The sequence below is a fragment of the Thamnophis elegans genome, chromosome 2, assembly GCF_009769535.1.
Source record: "Thamnophis elegans isolate rThaEle1 chromosome 2, rThaEle1.pri, whole genome shotgun sequence".
Taxonomy (NCBI): Eukaryota; Metazoa; Chordata; class Lepidosauria; order Squamata; family Colubridae; genus Thamnophis; species Thamnophis elegans.
Window position 1 is genome coordinate 92,332,147 of NC_045542.1, and position 15,605 is coordinate 92,347,751.

Here is a 15,605-nt window from a genome sequence, read left to right on the forward strand (position 1 = left end):
TAGGGGCCGCTCAGTTTAATTAACGGACCGCAAAATTTTTGGAAAGAGTCCCTGGGAGAGTCTAAGACCTGCGGAACCCAAAGGACCCGAAGAAATCCGGAGGCTTAGCGTTTCCCCACAGCGGCAGCCCGGGTTGTCCAGCTGCGTGAGGACGGCAGCGACGGCGGTGCGCGGCGGCGATAGCGGCGCGCGGACGTTCGGCGTCTCCCCTTACCACCTTACCACCTAGGATTTCTGGAAGCCCCTGGTGCTGCCTGGTGAGCCCCCTGGCCATTTATCTGCTGGCCCCTGGTCCTATTAGTCGCCCCTGAGCAGCGGAACAGCAGCTGCTGGAGTTAGAAGGAAAGCGTGGAGGAAAGCGTGGAGGGAAAGATGGCGGCGCCAAACAGCTGACTCACAGCATTTACATCTTTACATCTTCCTGTTCTGGCCAGCCTGTTTGACCTTGCTGGAGCCGAGTGACTGTGACTGTGACTGTGAGCCCTGGTGATTAGTGAGCTGAGAGGGGTTAATTTTCAACTTAGCTTTTCATCTTAAAGAAGGGGGCTGTCGGAGGCTACATTGAAACTGCGGAGTGACGGATTGAATGGTTGTGGTTGCTGCCATCCCAGACGCCCCCCCCTCCCCTCGGATCTATCTTTGCTCACCTTACTATCTGTTACCTATCCTATTATTTATTATCTGCTGCCTTCTCCTGCGGCCCCTAGGAAAGACCTGGCCGTCCTAGGCTGACTGGTGTGCTTACCCGGGCAGGGAAGAGGACAACCTTTGAACTGGGCCCTGCGTCGTTGTAGCCTCCTCCGGACTTTGCTCCCGGCTTACTTAACCATTAGGAGGAGTAGGATTGTGGCTGAGCTGGCAGGGAGCGATAGAGGATGGCGGCTGCAGTGGCGAGGACTGAGCCCCGAAAACACCAGTACTTTTCCCTCCATCTGCTAGAGTGGCACAAGTCAGCCTCGAACTCTGGCCCCCTACATTGGGGCCCTTATCCATCTTTAGGAAAGAGACTTTTGAATATACAGCCCGCTAACCTTCACCAGCGGGGTAAGACTACATGGTTGTCGCCTATGAATTTTGGATCTTCACATTCAATCCTGCTTGTATACAGCCACCTTATATATTACGCACTTTTGACTTGGTGGCCAAGGACATCTCCCCAGGACATAAGAAGGGAGAGGAGCGGATTATCGCTTCCTCCACTGTTTCCATATTTACTATACATTATAATTGCGCAATTTTAAAATGGTATGTTGAGTGTATGGGAGTTGGCTGGAATTGAATGAATGGCCCACTTTTATTAACTGTTACTATTGTATTTTTATATGTTTTAAATATTACGTGGGAATTGTTAGAGTGGATAAGTGAGAATGTTTGACTCGGAGGGCCTGCCCGGGAAGGCGGGGGTCAGTGGGGTGGTTGGGGGGACTACTGTCACGGGAGTGGGTCGGAGCATTACGGTCATTACGGGGAGGGGCAGATATGGCGGGGACTTTAGGGCTGGCCATTACCGGGGAAGGAGGGTTCGCTACATCACAGAGATCCCTCCTTCCGGCCCTATGAGCCCCACTCCAAGACCAGATGGCGCGAGTAGTCAGGACCCTGGTCTCAGGCTGTTGTCGCTAAATGCCGGGTCTGTTGTACACAAAGCTCCTCTCATCCGGGACTTAATTGTTGACGAGAGGGCAGACCTGGCATGTATTACTGAAACCTGGCTGGGCACAGAAGGAGGAGTCCCCCTTGTAGAGATGTGCCCAGAGGGATTTCAGGTGCTTCATCAGCCGAGAGCCCAGGGAAGGGGTGGCGGTGTGGCTATTGTTATCCGGGAGTCTCTGTTACCTCGTAGGGTCCCTGCTCCGGAGCTTGTCGGGTGTGAGTCCCTGCTGATAAAGTTGGACCTCAAGGGTCAAGTGGGTTTGCTGCTAACGTACCTGCCTCCCAACTGCGTTGCAGCATCCCTCCCCTCGCTCCTCGAGTCAGTAGCCGAGCTGGCAGTTGAGTTCCCCAGGCTTATAGTTCTGGGGGACTTCAATTTGCCATCGCTCGGTGAACGCTCTGATGGAGCGCAGGAGTTCATGGCTTCCATGACAGCCATGGGCTTGACCCAGGTAATTCGGGGCCCAACCCATGCAGCGGGTCACATGCTCGACCTCGTATTCCTCTCGGAGCAGTGGATGTGTGATCTTGGTCTGAGGGGTAATGAGATCATACCCCTGTCGTGGTCAGACCACTGCCTACTGAGGCTTGACTTCCGGAGGCCAGACCCCCACCGTAGGGAGGAGGAACCGACCAGGTGGTTCCGCCCCAGGCGACTTATGGACCTGTTGAGGTTCCAGACGGAGCTTGGGGTCATTCCTGATACTCTCGCCCACAGTTCGGCGGAGACTCTGGTTGCCGCCTGGCATTCGGCGGCGTCGGAGTCTCTCGATCGGATTGCGCCACTACGGCCCCTCCGGGTCAGTGGATCCCGGAGGCCTCCTTGGTTCACCGAGGAGCTCCGGGAGAAGAAACGCCGGAGGAGATGCCTAGAGCACCTGTGGAGGTCCGATAAGTCCGAGGCGAACCGAGCACTTCTAACTATCTGCACCAAGGACTATGTCCGAGCATTAAGAACTGCCAAAAGATCATATATTTCTGCCTTGGTTGCGTCCGCCGAGTCACGCCCAGCCGCCCTGTTTAGGATAACCCGCTCCCTCCTTAACAGAAGGGATGCGGGAGACCCCTTGCAGGGTAGGGCTGAGGACTATGCTCAATTCTTGGCGGACAAAGTAGCTCGGTTTCGGTCGGACTTGGACTCCACCGCAGTAGATCCAGCCGAGACACAGGAGGACCACTTGGCAAATCATCTCTGGGTTGAGTTCCAGGATGTTGCCTCTGGGGATGTGGACAAGGCCATTCGAGCTGTAAGTGCCTCCACCTGTATTCTGGACCCGTGTCCCTCCTGGCTGGTTGCCAACAGCAGGGAGGTGACACATGGCTGGATCCAGGCGGTCGTGACCGCCTCCCTTCGGGAGGGGCACTTCCCCGCCGTACTTAAAACGGCGGTGGTGAGACCCCTCCTGAAGAAACCATCCTTGGATCCAGCCATTTTAAACAACTTTCGTCCTGTCTCCAACCTCCCCTTTATCAGGAAGGTTGTTGAGAAGGTGGTGGCCTTCCAGCTTCAACGGGCCTTGGAGGAAGCTAGTTATCTTGACCCCTTCCAGTCTGGCTTCAGACCTGGTTACAGCACAGAAACCGCTTTGGTTGCATTGACCGATGATCTCTGGAGGGCCAGAGATGGAGGCTATGCGTCCATCCTGGTTCTCCTTGACCTCTCAGCAGCTTTCGATACCATCGACCATGGTATCCTTCTGCGACGACTGCAGGAGGTGGGAGTGGGAGGCACTGTTTTGCAGTGGTTCTCCTCCTACCTCTCGGACAGGTCGCAGTCGGTGTTGGTCGGGGGGCAGAGATCGTCCCTGAGGCCCCTAACATGTGGGGTGCCGCAGGGTTCGGTCTTATCCCCCCTACTATTTAACATATACATGAAACCGCTGGGCGAGATCATTCGGAGGCACGGGATAAAATACCACCAATATGCGGACGATACGCAACTGTATCTGTCCGCCCCGTGCCAACTCAATGAAGCGGTGGACGTGATGAACCAGGGTCTTGAGGCCGTTAAGAACTGGATGAGCGCTAACAAACTGGTACTCAACCCGGACAAGACCGAGTGGCTGTTGTGCTTCCCTCCCAATAATTTGGCTAATGTACCAACACTTAGGCTGGGGGGTCAAATTTTACACCCCTCAGATAGGGTCCGCAACTTAGGAGTCCTCCTGGACCCACAGCTGACTTTTGACCACCAGCTGTCAGCTGTGACCAGGGGGGCATTTGCCCAGGTTCGCCTGGTCCGCCAGTTGCGGCCCTACCTAGACCGGGAGGCTCTCACAACAGTCACTCAAGCCCTTGTGATCTCTAGGCTGGAATACTGCAATGGGCTCTACATGGGGTTGCCCTTGAAGTGCATCCGGCGACTACAGTTAGTCCAGAATGCAGCCGCGCGAGTGATAGTGGGCGCACCGCGGTTCGCCCACGTTACACCCGTCCTCCGCGAGCTGCACTGGCTACCTGTCGGTCTCCGGGTGCGCTTCAGGGTACTGATGACCACCTTTAAAGCACTCCATGGTAGTGGATCTGGGTACTTGAGAGACCGCCTTCTGCCGATTACCTCCCTTCGACCAATTAGATCGCACAGGCTGGGCCTCCTCCGAATCCCATCTGCCAGTCAATGCCGACTGGCGACCACACGGAGGAGAGCCTTTTCTGTTGCAGCTCCGACCCTGTGGAACGATCTCCCCGTTGAGATCCGTACCCTCACCACCATCCAGACCTTCCGCGCAGCCCTCAAGATCTGGCTCTCCCAGCAGGCCTGGGGATAGGTTCCCAATTCACCCGCCCGAGTGTTTGATTGCTGAACGAAAGTTGTGTTTTATTACTTTTCTTTGTTCACATTTTGTTTTGTTTTTTGATACTGCACCCCCCTCCCTTGTGATTGTAAGCCGCCCTGAGTCCCCTCAGGGAAAAGGGCGGCCTATAAATTTTAATAAATGGTTAATGGTTAAATGGTTAATTGCTTAATTAAATTGTTTAATTCTCACATTATTGTAATTCATATAGTAATAGAGACACAGAAAGGTTATTAAAACCTTAAAACTTAGTCATTTTAGTCCTGATGTTGACAAAAGTCCATTAAGGGTTATCAGAGAAAACAGCATATCCATTTTAGCCTTGATCAAATAAATGAACATTATATTCCTTCTTTTTACTTCTAACAATTTTGATCATTAGTCTCTTAAAATATATGGTATGTTCTAGAACTTGTTTTCATTTTTATTTCGTCCCTTCTCACAAAATTCTTCAAAACTTGAAGAAGTCTCTCTTAAAAATCTAATTGTCCAGGTTACTCTCTTGGTTTGTGTATCTCTTTTAATTATTAAGGCATCCGCCAGTTTCTTTTGTATATCCAGTGTAATATATTTTTCTATGTCATTTTTGTAGCGTATCATTTTAGCTCAATTTTAAAAGTCTCAATCTCGTCAGGAAACACTTGTTTCCCTTCCATATCATCTTTTTAACACAATCTGTCTATAGAGATGGACACATTTAAAATTAACTTCTGAGTCCATTGTTGAAAAATATATTTCAGTATGTCCACTGTTTAATTTAATGACTTTATCTGGTATTTTGCAAATTAATTTGTAAATTAAGTTTCAGTGTTTTTCTCCTTCATTTGTAATATTTAGTTCTTCCTAGTTCTATCTAAATGTCCAATGTTTAAATCTTACTAGTTTTTTTTAAAAAAAGAATTCAAAACAAAAGGATTTCCCCCTGTAAGAATTCTTTATAATTAATTTCGAAATTTTGTTTCAAATTTATCTGGAACTTTAGTTGGCTTGTTGCTTTCTAAGATCAAAGTTTTAATCATCCTTTGAGCTCTAAGCTTTCCAGAGGCTGCTGTCTTGCAACCTCCTCATGAAAAGAAACTGTCTGGAGCACTTGTGGGCAATCTCTTGTCCAGAGATGAATTATTGAAGACCTGGTCCACTCAAACAGTGGAGCTGTTTTCAATCCACCATTTCCTCCCCAGAAGAGGAAAAAATGATTGAAATAAACTATTTATTTAAGATCTATGTATTTTATATTTATGGGATGCCAGTGAAATCAACGTATGTTAGCATGCAAATAGAGAAATGGAATTCCCATCTTCAGGCTATCTCACAGGCATTATATGGAAGTCTAGAGTTAAACAAATAAAATTGATAGTAGATTTGGCAAGATATAATTTTGGACAAAGGGAATTTTTAATTGATTATTTTGGGAGAGTTTACTGCAATCACACACTCAGCCTATCCTAGGGTGTTTCTAACAACTGATTAAACTTCAGTTGTGTTGGATTGCAGATTATATTCTCTAAATTAGTGGATCTACCTATAATATATTGAAACATAAGGAATTATTTGACAGTAAAAGACAAAATGCTGATATTCAGAATCAGTAACATCTTGGCAATCACTTTCAGAGCACCTTCTCGATTGAAGACAGAATATAACATTATATATACTCTTAGGTTGTAATCTTGAATGTATTTTTCTGGAGATAACTCATTGAATGTAATTTGATGGAACATATTTGCTGGAGGATTTTGTTCAATTTACATTTTAAAGCAATCAAGAACCATCTGATGTTCACTTTCCATAACAATGCATGGATTTGAATATATTTATCCCGTAGATGGCCACTTTGTAACCAGTGATTTAAAGGCAATAGGACACTTCTGATTATGACTCATGACACATGAGATAGATGAAGCTGTCTATTCCTTTTTAGTTTACTAACTATTTTTCAAACTACTTGATTTATATTCAGTTTTTCTGTTTGTATTTGTACAATTTCTGCAGTACACTGTCTAAAATTCCCTGAGCTGTATGTAGTCCAGTATTTTGGGAATGTGTCATGTAAGGAAAGACGGTCAGGAGGCATTTGTTAAACAGAGGATAACATGATCATTTCCTTCATTAATTAAACATGCTTCTTCCTGGAAGCAACTGCTATTTCCCCCCTAGAAATAGATTTTCTTCTTTTTTTGGTTACAGGTTTTTTTCTGTCTGGACTTACAAATGGAGCAACATTAAGAGATGCAAGGGTATTTTGGCAGTCTACTCCACAAGTGGGGAATTTTTTTTTAAAAAAAATGCACATTTTAAGTGCTATTTTTTTCCTTGCCTCACCTTTCCTGGCAAAGAGGAATTTCAGGTAAAATGTTCTGTTTAAAATGCTGGTTGTCTACTTTTGCAAAGAATGGTCATGTTTTTATTGCAGACAAGTATATGGACATTCTAGGCAGCATCCCTGGTTTGAATTCCAGTCTGTTTTATCCCCTGCTTCTATCTTTCAGCTACTGTGTTCATCTAGCCTGCATCATCCACTGCATACACTAAAAGGAGGAATGAGAATAAAACATGACGTTGTTACTTGGCAGGGAATGGAGTATAATGTTAAGGTATGACACAAAGCCTCTAATCTTAACAAGCTTCTAAATCATGCTCTCATCCAAATAAAATGGAACGGAATTGGGGAGGGGGGAAGAAAGGCTGCATACCTTTAAAATTAGGCCTGATTCTGGCATCGTATCCTGACGTCCTTCCCATCAATTTATCCAGGAAATCTGAAGGGGACATAAGTTTAGGAGCGGATCGAGCTGCTGCTCCAGTTTCTTTGGAAGCGGCGAGGCTGAGCCAAAAAGAAGAGAGCAAGCAAAGATTGAATTAGTAGCCCATCTACTCTTCTCAGAGTTATATCTTTTGCCCCATGCGGTAGGAATTGAGGCTAGCATTCTTTGTAGCTAAGACAATGCCTAGTACAAGTACTTGTGAATACCTCTGTGGATTGCTAATGATGTTCTGCAAATATTGGTTTGCTCACTCCAAACATGATTGAATGTAGATTGCTACATACGATTGAGCAAGGGAAAGCCCTTCACCAAATCAGAATTGTGAATTTTGGAGTCTTACTTTAGTGAGGAAACATCAAGACTGCCCATGCTCTGTTAAGGAGCATCTATTATCTTTTCTTTTAACCATCCCATAATCCCTGTGGGGTGGAATCTGGGCAACTGAATGGAGCTGAGTGTTTACTGGCTGGATGCCCTTCCTGTTGCCAATGCAGAGTTTTGTTCAGCAGATATATTCTCGTGCCCAGAGAGAGAAATATCTGCCTCTACCTAGGATTGAGCTAACAGCCTCCTGATTGTGAGGCGAGAGCTCCACCTCTAGGCCACCACGTCATTCACAGAGCATCTATTATCATGTAATCAAATGGTAGATACCAAAGAAGAACAAAAATGATGGTGATGTTTTCTTTTTCCAGGGTCAGGGTACTCCCTTTTGCACAGCATGGTGAAATTTCAGGGTGTGAAGATTTCTAGTATCTAAATGGATTATTTTTGAGAAAGACGTTTGCTTGGTTTTCAAGGCATTTGAGATAATTGAAGGTCTCTATCTCTATCAAAAAAAGATTAAAAACAACATAATGAAGACATTTAGTTTCCAATTGTTTTGCATGTGCAATTGTAGAGTAAAAAAAATACTCATGTCTAAATCCGGTAACAACCAGTGAATTTAGGAAACTTGCAATATATAGGCTTGCTGAGCTTCTGTGCAGCATTGCAAGCTGTGGGCAGTTTGTGTCTACCCGCACACAGGTCCCATTGATACTTTTTAATGAACAAGGCTGTTAATTAAACAGGTAGAGAAAAGAACAGCTGCCTGGGTAGAGGACAAGAACTGGGAGACTTGCGTACTTTTTAGTATCATGGTTCTGTGTTTCCTTTTCTAACCTGGCACCACCTTATATCTTTTCATCTCTGCTTCTCTCAGCTGGATACAGTTAGGTTTAGGATTAAGTCAGATTTGTTTTCAGATATGGGTTTGGAGTTGGAAAGTCCAATTGGGAGATTACACGATCTTCAGAAATACGTGCAAAAAGAAGTAATGCAGGATGAATTGAGTTTCAGAATCTGAATGTCAACAGATTTTCCTCATCTATATTGCAACATTCGACAGCTTGGTGTTTTAATTGTGATGGCTATGTCCTTCTGATCTTCCTTGACACTGAAACATAGGGATTGAAATGCAAGTGGCTGCTGTAGATTATTAATAAGAAGATCTCCCTCCCTCCCTCCCTCCCTCTCCCTCCCCCATCTCTCTGAAATGGCAGGGATTTTCTCATCCATGCAACATATCATCCTTTCATGATCTAACAGTCAAAATTGAAATGTTTTGTCATGGTACATTTGTATGAAAAATTGTACCATCTTTGTTTAGCAGTGAACAAACTGCAGTACTACTCTAACTTCAATTATTATCACTTAAATTAAGTAGGTAGTTTCTTACTGCTTAAATTAAGTGGGTAGATTCAAGATGAGAAGAAGGAGGATGTCATCATCTGATTACCTATAGGGACCTCTTGTTCTAGTTGAGTCACACCACAAACTTCGGTTAACTCTGCACACAGCCAGGAGTTTGATCCTGACCAGCTTAAGGTTGACTCAGCCTTCCATGCTTCCAAGGTTAGTAAAATGAGGACCCAGATTGTTGGGGGCAATATGCTAAACCATTTAGAGAGGGCTGTAGAGCACTGTGTAGTCGTATAAAAGTCTAAGTGCTATTGCTATTTGAACCTAATTTTCTAGGTCCCCCAAACTTTCTAAACCAGCCATAAGTATTTGAGGGGCTGAGTGTGATTTGGAATATCCCTTTATTATCGTCAGAAAATCCTCATAATGATGCAGCAGGTATGGGCATTGATTTGGGGAAGAGGGAGCTTAAGGGGCAAAATAAATTCAAGGATATAGGCTTTCCCCCCGCATATTTTTCCATAAAAAGGTGGGATGTTTTGATTCTGTCTGCTGCAGTACCATCCAAGTATCACAGGCCTTGCAATCATCACAAGCCAACAATAACAACAACAACAACAAAATTATGTGACCTGGCTACTGGAAAACCACTAAGTTAAAATAGCAATAGCTATAGCACTTAGACTTATATACTGCTTCAAAATGCTTTACAGACCTCTGTAAGTGGTTTACAGAGCCAGCATATTGCTCCCAACAATCTAGGTCCTCATTTTACTCACCTTGGAAAGATGGAAGTCTTAGTCAACTTTGAGCCCAGTGAGTTTCGAACTGCCAAACTTCTGGCAGTCAGCAGAAGTAGCTGCAGAACTGCATCTAACCACTGTGCAATGTGGTTGGCTAGTCTGTAGTTATGCAAACAGAATCCTAGAGAGGGTAGGATAGAAGGCAACTGCAAGGAAGACAACAGACCACATTAAACAAAGATCCAGTTGTTGGTCGCCCCAGGAAAAATGAGCATCAGTTGCAGTAACTACTTGACAGCACCAGTTATAGTAATGAGTAAATGTGAATAAACAGGCTGTATAGTCGTCCTATTAAATATGAAAAATACAGTCTCTTCTTAATGTCAATACGGAGAGACATTCTTTCTTTTCTTAGTTGCAAGTTTTTAAAAAATGTAGCAGTTTTATTTAAACATCCCTTGTAATTTTAATGTCATTTCCCATTTCATCAAATGTTTATGAACCTAAATGGAAGGATGCTTGTTTGTTTGGTAGGGAGAAGTTTGGGGTGCACGTGTGAGGGATCTTGTTTATTCTTCCAGGGAAATAAATAACCCCGAAGCAAAATATCATTGGAAGTAACTTTCAGTTCCTCCTCAACTTCCATAAACATCCAATTCCCAAGCTTAGAATAAAAGATCTAAGTGTGTAAAAATACTTATGTTATTGAAAACAAACACAATGTACTTGCAGATTTTTTTTTAAAAAAAACCAATGAATTAACTATTAATTATTTTGAAAATGTTTGCTCAATTTGATGACATTCAGGAACTTTCATATAGTTTTGCGGCCTCAAGGAATGGAGGCCTCTTATTGGAATAAAGCGATTCTCTATATTTTGAGATCATATGAGTGATTGAAAGACACAAATGCCATATGAAGCAGATAAGCAAAGTCTACCAAACTCAAATAATACAGGCCAAAGATAATACCAAGAAATGTTAAGGAACATCAGGTTGAAAGCTTTGCATTTGAGTGTCAGGTTCCGAAGGGATAATGAAGCCACCCAAATCACAGAAACAGTTTGAAATGCAGTTTGCATTCTTCCTTTGGCACGAACTGACCAACAAAGCATTAAGGCAATGAATAAATTGTCAGAGCTGTGCTTCCCACCACCTTTGATAGCTACATTGGTAATTAAGATAAGCTGCACTCCGCGCGTGCGCACACTCATGAAACTACCCAGCAATTAATCATGGATTGTTAGCATGAATTTCTTCAGTTTGCGTAAGTAGTACGGTAAGTAGTCTTGGCAACTGGTCCAGTCTTCTCCCCTGAATTGCAGCTCCAGGCCTCGGAGCTGACATGTGGCCCCCTACCACAGAGACAGCACCTGAGGAGCTACGAATTACAGTTAGTTAGGAGTTGAAGTACCCCTTTCCCCTGGTTTTGTGGGATGTCTGTGGTGCAATCTCTCTACCAGGTGGGGTGCCCTACAGTCCTTGCTATGAACCCAAGATGCCTCTGACAGGGGATAACCTTTCCAAAATAAGGTATTGTAACCGTCCCCTGTGCCACCTGGAATCTAATATATCTTGCACTATATAGTGCTGTACCCCATCTACAGAAACCGGGGTTGGTGGCTGTAGTGGGTTTCCTCTGATATCAGAGGCCTGGATTGATCCGAGCAGGCTGCAGTGGAAGACTAGATGTGTTTTGCTCAGTAGATGGGGGAGTCTTAGCTGCACTGTGACCAGGTTAATAACTCGCACGATTGGGAAAGGCCCAATTAATTTGGGCCCAGGTTTCTTACATGGCAACGGCAGACTGAGATATTTAGTGGAGAGGTATACCCTCTGGCCTACGTGGAAATGTCCTTGCACCTTCCGCCTTTTATCGGCACTTTTTTTATATGTGGCAAAAGAGTGACATAACGCATCCCTCACCACTTTCCAAACTTTTTGCATCCAGGCTATCGACTCCTGCGAGGTCGTCTCATCGGGTCGCACTTGAGGACACTCTGGAATTGGGATGAATTCCTGCCCCGTGGCCACATGGAATGGGGTAAACCCCGTACTTTTGTGCACTGCATTGTTATATGCAACTTCTGCAAAGGGGAGGAGTTTAGCCTAATCGGTCTGTTGGTACTGGACATAACATCTCAAGAAGCACACCACCATCGCGTTTGCCCTCTCCACTGCATCATTTGTCACAGGGTGGAAGGCTGTACTAAGTCCCCGTGAAGACCCCACCCTTGCCATCAATCTACACCAGAACTGGGCAGTCAATTGCACTCCCCTGTCTGAAATTATCCTTTTGGGGATGCCATAGAGTCTATAGACATGGGTAATAAACAGTTTGGCCAGCTTCCTACCAGATGGAAGGCCGGTACATGCTACAAAATGCTTGGAGAACAGGTCTATTATTGTCCAAATGACCTTGTTCCTTTGGCTGTCCGGTAAATCTATGGTGAAGTCCATGGCTATCTGTTCCCATGTCTATCTAATACCCTAGGCTGTGAGATCGGGATGATAGTCTGTACTAGATTCTCCCTTTTATTATGATACTTTGGTTTGCAGGAGAGGGCATTAGCTAAGAAGTTCTTGCCCCTTGGTATATATTTTAATTGGAAGTTGAATCACCAAAAATTCAAGGTCCATTTAACTTGTTTTGGCAACAATCTTTGTGGGGTCTGGAGGGCCTCCAAATTTTTGTGGTCCATCCAGACCGTGAAGGGTATCCCTCCCCCTTCTATTAAATGCTGCCACATCAACAGGGCCCACCGTACTGCAAACGCCTCCTTCTCCCTAATGGGCCAGTTGCATTCTGTCCCTGTCAACTTCCTCAAGGTGTAGGCACAGGGCTGTAGGACTCCTTCATTGTTCCTTTGTAAGAGGACTGAAGCCACTGCCATATCACTGCATTTGCCTGAACCACAAATGGCTTAGTGGGCTCTGCGAACAAGGACTTCAGAAGCTCAAATGCTTGCTGACACGCTGTTGTCCACACAACTGGATTGCATCCAATTGCATCCTGAGGAATTCAAATTTAGACAATTTAATGTATAAATGTGCGTCCAGCAGCTTTTTAAGCACTTGACATACAAAGGTTATATGGTCCTCCATGGTCTTGGTATATATAAGGATATCGTCTAAATAGATGAGTACCCCTAGATATAGATGCTCATGCAGCACCTCATTAATTAGCTGCATGAACACAGCTAGGGCTCCTTGCACCTTATGAGGAGGTGGGTCAGGATCGAGGCCTATTCTGAGATGTCTACTACCACCACCCCACCATATCATGGGTCCCCATGCCAGGCCTAGTCCTCCATAATATTGGGAACCACTACAAACTGCAAGATGGGGCCCTATATGCAATACCACCTGATCAGTTATATGTGTGGCTGGTTGGTCCCCCAATAACGACCTGTCCATCTATTCAAAACAGATCAGCCTAGCCAACTTCCTGAGGCTCACCCCCAGACTATCAGTGACCTTGGTGTTCATTAAACAATGAGTGCACCCTGCATCGATCAGGGCTATACATTGTCATTGCCTGGATACTTCCACCACTACCTGTATCACAAATGGTTTGATAGGCTTAGTTATCATTGGGTCGGAAACCTCCCCCCAGTCACTTCCACTGGTATTGAGCAAATCACCCGATGGGCTGGAGTCAACTGGTATAGGAACTGGTTGACTTGCCCCGCTTGACTTCTCCTGGCTGCCTTTCACCCTCTTCCTGGCCACCACCATTCTAATTAGGATAAGCCACACCCCACATGTGCGCACACCCATCACCTTGTGACCCAGAGCGAAATCACCCAGCATTAAGCATTGAGTTCCTTAACATTCATGAGAATTTTAGTTTATCTCTAGGAAATAAAATAATAGAATCATAGATCGGGAAGGACCTTGGAAGTCTTCTAGATCAACTCTCTGCCCAAGGCAGGAGACCTTATTGCATCCTGGACAAGTGGCTGTCCAATCTTTTTTTGAAGACTCCAGTGATGGACATCCAAAACTCTGAGAGACAAGCTGTTCCATTGATGAATTGTTCTCACTGTCAAGACATTTCTCCTTAGTTCCAGCTTGGATCTCTCATTAACAATGTTCCACCCATTGCTTCTTTTCCTGTCCTTAGGTGCTTTGGAGAATAAGTCAACTCCTTCCTCCCCAGGACTGTCCCTCAAATACTGGAAGACAGTTCTCATATCATTCCCAATCCTTCTCTTCATTAGGCTAGACATGCTTAGTTCCCTTAACTATTCATCCTATGGGTTAGCCTTTAGTCCCCTTAACATCTTTGTTATTCCTGTCTGCACTTTTTCTAGGGTCTCAGCATTGTTTTTGTCTCATGGCAACCAGAACTATTCTGAGTGTGGCCTTACTAGTGCAATATAAAGGGGTACTATCACTTCTCGTAATCTTGATGCTATACCTCTGTTGATGTAGCCTAGGACTGCAAGGCTTTTTTGGCTGGTGCAGCACATTGCTGGCTCATAAGTGATGGTCCACTAAGACACCAAGATCCCTCCAGCTTTCTGCTAATCATTTTGAGTTATTCCTCACCTTCTCCCTTGAATTTTTTTTCTCATTCCACCAAAATAATATTCTGAAAGATGAGATTCAAAACCAGACATTATGTGAAATCTTATGTCGGATTGTATTGCTCTTTCACAGAGAGTGTTTTCCCCTCTTGAATGACTCCATTTATTTCTTATTGAAACTCGTTTTACCAAGTTTTATTTCTCTGGAAGAGTCATGCATTTCCATGGTCACAGAATAACAATAGCCTTTCATGGAGTCCATAATCAATCTTCAGGTCAATGATTCTCTGAGAAGGTAGGTATTCCCAGTGACACATAGGTCTACCTTGCTGGCCAGAGTTTTCCTACACATGTCAGTCACTCAGAAAATGCAGAATCTCTGGGTGTGCATGGAATACATTGATCAGAAATATATTAGAAATCTCTCTCACACACACCCTAATAGTGTATGGAGATATAACTGTTGGAAACAGGGGGAATTGCCAGAGCCAGGCCAATGGTTGGATAAGAGGCAGTTTAGCCCACAGAATGTATGTGTGGCAAATGTTTCAGAAAGGATTCTCACTGATTTATTTGGCAGTAAAAGTGATTGGGAGAGAAAGATGGTTTCAGATATGCAAACTTCTGTTTACAATAAAGTCAAACTAGTACTTCTGGGTCTGTGTCTTCTGAGCTACCTCACAAAGCTGACATCTTGTAAGACTGGAAGTGCATTGTTCTCCCATTGTCTTTGTAGCCCAAGGAACTAGGAAGGTCCTTTCTGAGACATTTGCTCTATCCCCATTCCTTCTGTGGGCTAAGCTGCCATTTTATCTGACTCCTGAAAAACAAAAAAAATAAATGTAGGTGTATTGAAACATAGATGAAAAAAATATCTATGTTGTATACTTAAGTGCATTAAGGATGAAGGAAGTGTGTGTATATTTTTTAAAAGCAACTATCTTCTTTAGATCAGTCTGCGGGAATATACTGTGGTTAGTTTAAAAATTGGTATAAGCTCAGGAATAAATGGGGAGAAAGGAAATCAATAGTGGGCTATAAATCTGTATTCCAAAAAAGATTCTGCATAGAAATGAGCCGGGAGGAGAAAAAATTCAATTTAACAGCAAATGAGTTGGTGCCCAAAGAATCCTGCCAGTTCAGCAATGAGATGCCAGAAAATGCAATATACTGATTTCTTCTCATTAACCATGGGCTATAGAAAGACTATGGGGAATGAGGCAGTAAAATATAAAGAGTTTGTTTAAAAAAGAATACATCCCAAAGTTCCTGCACGCATGAGATGAAGCAAAGGGCAAAGCAAAAGCAGATATTTTTCTTCCTGTATGTACAGCATTGATTTTAACATACAAGGAAAGTCTATGGAAAGGCAATTCCCAACAATATAGGAATTCAAACTATTTCCTTATGAATAGTAAAGACTACCTTTACTATG

The 15,605-nt window shown here is 44.3% G+C and overlaps 1 protein-coding gene across 1 annotated transcript in view; it reads right to left on the bottom strand.

Moving 5' to 3' along the window:
* GLRA1 (glycine receptor alpha 1) overlaps positions 1-7,582 on the bottom strand; it is a 57,376-nt gene extending 49,794 nt beyond the window's left edge. The window contains exons 1-2 of the mRNA XM_032239061.1: positions 7,554-7,582; positions 7,142-7,272 (exon numbers count right to left, since the gene is read on the bottom strand). Of these exons, the coding sequence (XP_032094952.1) occupies positions 7,142-7,272; positions 7,554-7,582 (160 nt within the window). The remainder of the gene's footprint in view (positions 1-7,141; positions 7,273-7,553) is intronic.
* Between the last annotated feature and the right edge of the window lie 8,023 nt (positions 7,583-15,605).